General features: G+C 33.8%; 2 protein-coding genes across 2 annotated transcripts; one reads left to right on the forward strand and one right to left on the reverse strand.

Annotated features, from left to right (window-relative positions):
• Window positions 1-2,639: 2,639 nt before the first annotated feature.
• Window positions 2,640-5,212, reverse strand: LOC134256231 (uncharacterized). Its single transcript, XM_062738893.1, has 4 exons — window positions 4,980-5,212; window positions 4,693-4,813; window positions 3,451-3,704; window positions 2,640-3,182 (listed from the first exon to the last, which is right to left on the reverse strand). The coding sequence occupies exons 1-4, from the start codon at window positions 5,210-5,212 to the stop codon at window positions 2,990-2,992; spliced, it is 801 nt and encodes a 266-aa protein (XP_062594877.1). The 3' UTR covers window positions 2,640-2,989.
• A 1,655-nt stretch (window positions 5,213-6,867) lies between these two features.
• On the forward strand, window positions 6,868-9,059 carry LOC134256232 (mucin-2-like). Its single transcript, XM_062738894.1, has 4 exons — window positions 6,868-7,120; window positions 7,801-8,136; window positions 8,264-8,614; window positions 8,746-9,059. The coding sequence occupies exons 1-4, from the start codon at window positions 6,868-6,870 to the stop codon at window positions 9,057-9,059; spliced, it is 1,254 nt and encodes a 417-aa protein (XP_062594878.1).
• Window positions 9,060-10,430: the final 1,371 nt, after the last annotated feature.

Genomic DNA, 10,430 nt, shown 5'->3' on the forward strand with positions numbered 1-10,430 from the left:
AACTTCTCAACCATGCCAATTCCCACACCCCTCCCAGTGTACTTGCTGCCATTGGTAAAGGTTACCCCTATGATGAGGTTTAATTTCAATGGTTTACCCCCTCAAAGCAATCCCTTTAAAGTAGGTCAAGAAGGGGAACACATCCCATTTTTATGAGGTTAAACATTCACAATTCCCTAGAATTCCCCAGTTTTCTGGAGATGTCCCCCCCCCTACCCACAAAAAGGTGACGTGACATATAGAGAATGGCGATACGAGATTCAATGTCTGTGGACTGATCCTGAAATAAAAGAAACCGTAATTATTCAGAGTGTCAGAAAATCTCTACGGGGTACAGCTAAAACCATGCTTATTCCTTCAGGTGAAAAAGCTAGTGTTAAAGGAATACTTGACAAACTAAATACTAGTATTTTCTTTGGTGAAGTGTCAAATAATGCTATGATCATGCAAGAGTTCTTAAATGCATATCAATTTCAGGGAGAAAGTCAAACATCTTTTGGGTGTAGATTAGAAAGCATGTTACAGAATGCAATTGACAATGGTTATTTGAACAAAACATCAAAGAATGATCTACTCCGTCATTAATTCTGGACTCCGTTGAGTTCCAATCGGCTAAACTCACAAACGCGTCATAAGTACGATACGCTTAAGAACTATGATCAGCTTTTACTTGAAATTAGAAGGGTTGAGAAAGAAATTATGATAAACAGAAAGAATACAGAAAAGGTTAGTCAGGCTGAAAATAAAAACCCCAGATAACATCAACATAATATAGCAGTAGAAAGTGAGGCTGACGGAATAATCAACAAAAGAATTCAGAATTTACAGAGTTAAAGGGTAAGATTGAGGATAAGTTTAGTCATATTTTTAAGAGACTTGATGCACCTAAAGTTGATTCTAGACACGATTATAGTAGAGGGAGAAGTAGCTTTAGAGGAAGACAGAGTATGAACTTAGGAAGAGGTGAGTATTTTAGGAGAGATTCTCACAGTATTTACTCCTGTAGGGGAAGTCAAGGAAACCAGAGAGGGCAGTATAGAAGACATGGTAAGCCTAAGAGACAGTTTCATAGTTCAGGGGCAGAGAAGCATGACCAAAACTTTTAGTAGTCTCTACTAGTGGCCGAGGAGAGACCGGTGTACTCAGAGGTAAAGGCCAACAAATTAAATGTGACATGATTGGTGAGTCAAATGAAGTTGAAATTGTGTTACAGGGTGTGACTATTAATGCTTTATTAGACAGTGGTTCTATGATAACAACATTGTCTGAAAAGGAGTATAACAATCTTCTAGACAAACCAGAGTTAAAATAGTTGTCTACCCTTGTGCTGCAAGTAAGCAGCAGGGGGTGTACTTGACACTCACTTCACACTCGGAGAAATGAGGTCAAGGTCATGACCTTGACCTACTTCAATCAATTCAAGGTCATGACCTTGATCTACTGAAGGATATTTCAAGGCCTTTTCCTTAACCTTGACCCCAAAAATTAAGGTCAAAACGGTCAGGGTCTTGACCTTCTTTACTACGAAATCAAGGTCATGTCCTTGACCTTTTTCATAGTTCATGTTCTAATTTTGACCTCGATTATGTCCTGATTTTTGACATAGGTCATGTCCCGATTTTTACTTTCTAGGTTAATTTCTAAGTATAAAATGGTCTAGTATGACAAAAGTAGGTTTTTAGGTCAAGGTTACATTAACATATAAAACTGGTCGTTGAATTCTCATGTCCTCAATACTTTCTTTTTTTCGATATTGTCATAGGAAATATGGATAAATACTTCGAGCATAATGAATGCCGACCAAAAAAAAACTCAAAGGTAATCATGGTCTTTTTTTTTGCGAATTATGCTATAACGTGTAAACTTGTTGCATGTAGTCTTACTTTTCTATGAAAACAATCTTTTGTGGGGAAAAAAAGAAATTATATTGTTAGGAAAAATAAGGTTTGCTATGTTCGAACTAGGATTTCCAGTATATTTTAAATTTGTTGATAAGATCAACAGTAAGAGTTAACTGACATCAATGGAAATTTAACAAGACTTCTAACTTTCAGAACAATGTAACTTCGGAAGTTTCTAGTTGGCCATTAAAGATATTGATACTGGTATCAAGTGTAATACAAGGGCACGGTATGCATAGAGTCAGAAAAAAATCGTACCAATTTCCAGTATTTGTTGTCGATGTGACAAACTGTTAGATTTTTGGTTAACTACATCTAAAATTTTGTCTTCAAAACAACACTTTATGAATCGAATAAAAATTCCTTTTTGTAAAACCAATCTCTTATACATAAAAGGCTTTGATAATGAAAAGAAAGAATAGAGTCTTAAATTCATATGACACTGAATAAAATTAAATTCGTTTAACAGAATTACTTAAATAGTTCGGTATGCTTATGGAGTCAAAGAAAAATTATCGAATGAGAATTTTCAGTATTTTTTGTTGATGTAACAAACTGTCACATTTGAGGTCAATTACATCTTACACTTAGTCACCTTTTCTTTTTTTTTAAATCATTCTTCAAAAGTCATAAATTTAAATGACAATAACTAAATTATTTGTTTGAAAAACAACGGAAACATTTTAAGTTTTACGTGTTTAATATCAAATGTTTAATAGGGTATATACAACTATTAGTAAACCTTTTTGAATATTGAATATAAATTGATTAATATTATATAGATATACAAGAACATAATTTTGTTTATCCTCTAAACTAAAATATACAATTAAATTCTAGTCAAATGTACATGTAGAACAACATAAAAAAAGTTAAACTCAATGTCTGTTTTTGACAACTGTACACATAAGAAGTAAATTTATTGTCTATCGTTTATCACGGTATTCAGGATAGGAAGACGCGTACAATTCTTCATATTTCACGATATTGTCGGTTCAACACAATGTCTAGATACACAACCAAAGGCTTAAGCTACACCTTGAAGTTAATATCCATTTAATCTAGATAGTTCCAGTAACGAACGGTTTTCACACGGAAACAAAATTCACCCTCCTTAATCTGAAAAAGTCCTCCAGATAGTTGATAAGGGTGTCCATCTGTTGGAGGTTGACACTCATGGCCTCTTTCAGTTCTCTCAGAGACTTCAGATCTTGATGGAGAGGATAGGGGTGCACAGCAGGTATTCTCTGCACCATTCTCCTTTTCAGTCTATGACGTCTTCTACAAAATAGTAGGAAAAAAGAAAAGAATGAGTTTGAAAGCTCAATCCATCAGAAAGAAAAATGTGTATGCTGTCTCACAGTTATATTCACTAATGTTTTCTAGATCTGACTACATTCTAGGTTATCAGTATACACTTTTAAATTGCTTCACGAGAATTAGCTATGTGAATTTTTCTTTTGAATTGTACATACTAATTTAAATTTAAAAGATTAGTTACTAAGATATTTTATGTGAATTTTACAAGCATATTGTATTGATTGCTCACCTTAGTTCGGTTAGGATAGAATCCTCTACGCCTGTGAATGCTTCGTTTTCTTGAAGGATATTTCTTGGGGAGATGGTGGTAAAGGCGGAGTTGTGTGATGGGGTGATACTCTCCGATTCTTTTGGTTGTGTTATAGGGATAAACGTTGGGTGGACAATTGTGGACTCTGGGTTTTTTGTTGACCTGCATGGTGCTGATTTTACTTTTTTGAGGATGGTCCTCACTGGTGGAGATGTCTTTTCTGATGTCTCCAAATGTTGATCCGCAGGTAGGTTAAGGTTACAACCAAATATTCTACTTGCCTATATGTTATGACGTCATAGTAAGCTATATGACTTGAAGTTTAGAGATAACAATTTCTTATAATCGATATGTAAGATTGATTTGAGGTCGTAAAAATTAATCAAAATATGCAGAGGCATAATATAAACAGAATTTTGTCGTTTCTGGGTCTCTGTAGTTATCACAGGGGTGAAATACCAAACCCGTGACGTCATAACTGTTGATCATACAGTAGCAAAGTGAAACGTAACGAGAATTCATGTAAACAAACACAAGAAATCGGAGTTTAAAAGCATTTAGAATGAATATCATGTGTGATTCATGTGGGAATAAAGCTTATGAATAAGGTATGGTAATATACTTCAACAATTTCTTCGTAAAATTAAAGCAGGGAGGGTGTTTACTTGCCGATCAGCCTTTCCTCTGTCGTTCGTAACAAATAAGATGCAAAAATTCAACACTACGCCGCACAGTTTGAAACTTTATTTTTGTTTCTATCTAAAGATCTTATTCTATTGTTTTTGGAAAGTGCTGCTAGAATCGTATGGTTTATGGGAATTAATGCATTTTTTTCGATGTTATGAACAAAATGTAAAAATTTTTGGAAGGTTTCGTCAGAAAGTGTTGAATAATTATTTCTGTGATAGGACAGTAGGATTCTAGCAGCACTTTTCATGGTACAGAGATGTTTTTACATAATTATTATTGCAAATTGAAATTAATTATCCCCGGGGTAGTGTTGAACTTTTCACTTTTTCATTAAGGCATATTTTCTAATTATAGACGTCACGTGGTGACGTCGTGGTGAAGTGCTTCATGTAGTATAAGTCCCAGTGAAGTCTGTACAATGCATAATTATAAAAAAAGTTTTATGCTTGACTCTTCCGATTTATTAGTGTTACATAATTATAAAAAAGTCTTAATTCGCCGAATTTTGGTCCATGTGCTGCCTTAACATACCCGCGGAGCTGGTGTGGGCTTCTCGGGTACCAGATACTTTTGGAAAAGTACACTTTGATCGTCCATATCCGAGAAGTCAAGGGTTGGAGAAATATGTTGTTCTTCTTCTTGTGGAGAGTTGCTAAAGTATATATTTACATACGTCAGGGAAGCTTCTTTTCAGTGATTTATAGGATTAATTAAATTGAGAAAATATTGATAACATATTACCCAATATAATAAAGAATTTCTATTCTGTTTGTCGTTATTTAGTTCGTTACTTGACCAATATCCTAAGATTTACTCACCCAGAATCAAAGTTTTTCAAATCCAACTCCAATTGGAGATTGCTCCATAGGGTTTGGAAGTCCGAGAAGTTCTTCGGAGACATGTTTTGTTTTTGTTGTTCTTGTTGTTTTGGGGGTGACCGTTTTGGGGGTTCCTGTGCTTGTTTAAGGGGCTGTTGAAGCAATTCCCTCAATACAGGATTTTTATTCCTCTCTTCATTTTTCTTTGAGTTTTTCCCAATGATAAAAAACATTAAAAAAAATAATTTTAAACATAGATGTATAAGAATTTTCACACGGAAATACATTCAATTACTTGTCTTATTTTGAGCTATACTAAAAAACGTAATATTTTCTTTCGTGTTCTTGTTCCTTTTTTTTTTTTAAAAAAAAGTATAGTGTATCTCAAAATGATGGGTGCGTTTTTCATAAATTACAATACACCTCAAGTACGTTTATTCTGAGTTGATGAATGAAAGACAACTCTGATTGAAATATTGAGTAACGCAATACCTTATAAAATTTACTCTTTTTCTCATTAGGTTTCTCATTTGTTATCATATGTAGTATAAACCTTACACAGGACATAAAAAAAGATAGAGAGCTTTGAAAGTAATGATTTTGTTAATGTTTATAATTCGACAATATAAATAAATCGCACTTTAAAATATTCAATAAACTCGTATAAAACATAAATTATTATATCGAATGATTTTTTAAAATTATGTTAAAAGTATAAAACACACTTTTTAATTTTTTTTAAAATTAAACTATCAACATAAACTTAAAAGCAAACTTTTGAAAAATATAACTTAAGCTGCAGAAAAAGAAAAAAAATATTTACTTACATGTAAGATAACTGAGCCTCAGCCATTTCGGAATCTAACAATTTTTGTAGAACTAGGGGTATCAAGGTCTGTCGTCAAAACGAACGTGTTTAGAAACTAGAATGAAAACGATTATTTTCCTCTCATATATATATATATATACCTAAATTGTGACCTGTATTAAATATTATAAATGACCTATAACTTTATAACATAACATGTGAATTTGAAATCCTTAATTAGACCTTCATGTCTTATATAGGTCTACATCTGTAGGTTATTAGAGATGTTACCAAACATATGAGCGCGAAAAAAAGCTATTGCTCCCTTTAATCAGCCTCAATTTGACCCATTAATGAGGATTGACAATTTCTCTCTTTTTCGCGCTCAAATATTGGCGCTCGATTCCCTATACGGAACATGTCATTGACCTTGAAATAGATATTATATCGCTGCTTATTTTTTCGCTTTAATAAAGTTTTCGCTCTAATGTTTGAAATATAGATCGAAGTATGCAGTAATTGTTGTTTGGTATACTTTTAATAACTTGATATTGCTATTTTCAACAATTGTAATTCAATAAAAAGGAAAAGATATAATATATGCACAATTTTATAGGTTTAAACCTAAATCTTTTTTAGTGTAAACAGTAAATTATTGTGTACAATTTTTACATTATATACAGGACCCACCCACAGGATATGTATTGTATATTAAAAGATGCAGTCAACGTAAAATTACTCATAACTGCATGTTAAAACAACATTCATGTCAAACTGCAGAATCTCTCTCTCTCTCTCTCTCTCTCTCTCTCTCTCTCTCTCTCTCTCTCTCTCTCTCTCTCTCTGAAAAGATATATAATATTAATTCAAATTAAAAAAAAAACACTATATTTAAATTTTTGAAATATGTTTTCGATTATTTAGATATATTTATTATAGATAATTTTCAAATTGAAAATAACCAATATTCGATACCGCCAGTGTAATGCTCTTCGTTTAGTTACGGATATAACCGAATATTGTCGAATATATCGCATTGATACTGAAAACGAGGTCAGTTTCGAGAAGCGGCGCGCGGCCATGGCGTGGAGATTGGGAGTTACACTACTATGTTTAGTTGCAATCATCCAAGTTCGAGTTGAGGGGATTAGACCAAGATGTTTCAAGTGTGTAAGCTTATCATCATTTGCAAATTGCGTAAAACCTGCAGTATGTTACGAAGTTTTTGGATCGCCAAAGATTGTGATAATCGCTCGGTGCGTCCCCACTTACTTCTATCCCCCCGTCTCCAGGTTCCATGCCGAGATCAAGGCAGTGGATGGAAAAGCATGCAGTAAGTTTTTAATTTCTAATTGGATGATTATTTATTAAACTAGACGGGGAGTCTGGATAAAGGAATATTTGGCGCAGTTCAATTTGGCGCTTTTTTTTTTTAATTCATGTCAGGTTAGGTCAAGGTTAAGATGTAGAGAAGTTAATGAATGCGATCAATTTAGTGGAACATGCTGATGATTTAGGTTTCTTTTGGTACCATAAGGTTTCAACATATTAAATCCAGAGATAAAAAATTAAAAATCTTTAGGCCATAATGGTCAATTAAGATTATTGGTAAAATTTATTTATTGTGTTGAGACAATTCCCAATCCATTTACTTTTATCCACCGAAATTACGACACAACGCAGAGATCAAATCAGTTAATGGAGAAATCTGCAGTAAGTTTTTAATTTCATGACTAATCTGATTTGACACAGTTCAAATTGGCACTTTTTTATTCATGTCAGGCTAGGTCAATGTTAAGATGTAGAGAGAAGTTAATGAATTATATCAATTAAGTGGGACAGACTGAAGATTGAGATTTTGGTTACTTTTGCTACAATAAGTTTGTCAACATATTAAATTTAAGGAGAGAGATAAAAATTGTAGCATAACTAAGGATTAATGTTTTAATATTTTTAAATAAAGTTTTAAATAATAATTTAAATAACATTTCTTGTATCTATTTATTTCAACAGAAAAACAAACGACTCCAGGAGCACCAAGCATAACAACTAGACCGGCAACCCACGTAACGACTCCGGCAACCCACGTAACAACTCCAGGAGCACCACACATAATAACTAGACCAGAAACCCACGCAACGACTCCAGGAGCATCACGCATTACAACTAGACTTGCAACCCACGCAATGACTCCAGGAGCACCACGCATAACAACTAGATCTGCAACCCATGCAACGACTCCAGGAGCACCACACATAACAACTAGACTGGCAACCCACGTAATGACTCCAGGAGCACCACGCATAACAACTAGACCGGCAACCCACGAAATGACTCCAGGAGCACCACGCATAACAACTAGACCGGCAACCCATGCAACGACTGCAGGAGCACCACGCATAACAACTAAGGAGCACCACGAATAAACTAGACCAGGAGCACCACGAATAACAACCGGCAACCCATGTAAATCCAGGAGCACCAAGCATAACAACTAGAGGAGCAGGAACACCAAGCATAACAACTAGACCGGCAACCCATGTTAGGACTCCAGGAGCATCACGCATAACAACTAGACCGGCAACCCATGTAACGACTCCAGGAGCACCACGCATAACAACTAGACCGGCAACCCACGCAACGACTCCAGGAGCACCACGCATAACAACTAGACCGGCAACCCATGTTAGGACTCCAGGAGCACCACGCATAACAACTAGACTGGCAACCCACGTAACGACTCCAGGAACACCAAGACTGGCAACAAAATCTGAATGGAGAGTGTCCAAACAAACACCAACAACAGAACTTAAATTAATTACACCTGGTAAATGAAATTACATAGTTTTTGTCTATATTATTAACATAGTTCTTTGTATTTGTCTATATATACTTGACATTCCCACCAAAAAGAAAATGTTCAGTTATGAGTAAACTTATTTATTATATTTTTTGTAGAAGTTATGCTGACCCTAGAATGCATATCACCTTTAATGATCATCATCCTCATAATAATTATCATCTGTAAGAAGTGTTGCGCACCATGCCGGCCTGTCACTGCTACAGACACTACTACTAGTACTACCTCTCCAACTTCTACAAGTGTCTCAACTACAACTGCACCAGCATCTCCTTCAGCATCTTCCATTGAAGTAGAAGATGTCAGTATTCAAGTGACACCCTCCCGGCCTTTGTGTGCTGATGAAAAAGAAGTTAGGAAAGCTAGGAAGCAGCCGAACAGAAAAGCAAAGAAAAGCATTCCTTGGCATTAATTTTTTTTTTTTTTTTTTTACTGTTTTTTTTTTTGACAGATCTATGAATGATACATTCCATTTTTTATTGATTTTTTTTCTAATCAAAAACAGTTTTAGAGAAATTTGTTGTTTTTTTTAAAGAATGGATGTTAGTCTCCATGTTTAATACATGACATGAGAGAGAGGTGTTTAAGTAATATGATTTTTTATTGGGATATTTTGTAAACTACATTCCAAAGAACTGAAGAAGATGGAAATTATATAATTGATGAGGCTTTAAGATTTGTTTTTACAGTTGTCTTCCATAATAGTGAAATGTGGAAAAACTTTTTTGTCAGTCAATTCCAAATCAAGGGTTAATTGTTTTGAGTGATTTTTACATGATAGTGTTATATACAAAAATAGGAAATTTTACAAATGAGTTGTTTCCTGTGGTGATTTTATCATTGAATGTGATTCTTTATAACAGGTATTGAGATTCTTTTTCATTGGTGTCTTCAAGAAGAATAACTTGTATAAGCCAATTCTAAACCGATGGTTAAATTTTTGCTGATTTATATGTGATTATTTAAAAAATTATACAAAAATATTTTACATTTGAACTCTTGCATGTGGTGATTTAATGTGATTCCATGTTTACAAGTTGTTTTTTTTTGTACATATTTACTATTTTTGAATATTTTTTTTACCGTTTTTCCTTGCCAAGAAGGTAATGTTTACAAGATTGATGTATATTTTACTTTTTACTTGCCAAAAAAAGAATATGTTAACCAATTTTATATCAATGTATCTATTTTTAAAAATAATTTTTGAAATGAAGAGAGACTACATTAAATAAAGTTGAAACAAATATTTTGTTATGTCTTTCATTGCTTTGTAAATTTGGTGCATGTCCATGTCATAATCCATTAACTATACACAAATAGAATTTAGGTTAAATATTAAAAATTATGTGTTTTCAAACTAAGCAAAAATGTTTGATACATTTCAGAACAAAAAAGTTCAGTTCAGTGATGAAAAAGTAGAATATCTGCTGACAGCCGATGAAGACCGAAGAGGTCCATGGATGCAGATGGCTATTGATCATGCTCATTTTCAAAGACGAATAGAAAAATTGAAACCCGTTCTTGAATCCGTTTTAGAAAAGAAAATGACTTTAATCAGAAAAACCTTATCTTCTCAAACACCACCATTATTAAAGGAAAAATGAATTACTTGTAATTATAATGAGTATTAAAGGTGTAAAATGAAAAGCACAAGAAGTTCTGTACAAGAAATACTTAATTCTCTTCACGATGAAGAACTTGTAAATTATTTTGCAAATGTGCATGGGATAGTGGGGGATCCAGATGTGGATCGTCGATTGGATGAAATACATAGTGTCAATTC

The sequence above is a fragment of the Saccostrea cucullata genome, unplaced genomic scaffold (genome assembly GCF_032062105.1).
Source record: "Saccostrea cucullata isolate Sc308-1 unplaced genomic scaffold, CSIRO_AGI_Scuc_v1 ctg15811, whole genome shotgun sequence".
NCBI classification, from domain to species: Eukaryota; Metazoa; Mollusca; class Bivalvia; order Ostreida; family Ostreidae; genus Saccostrea; species Saccostrea cuccullata.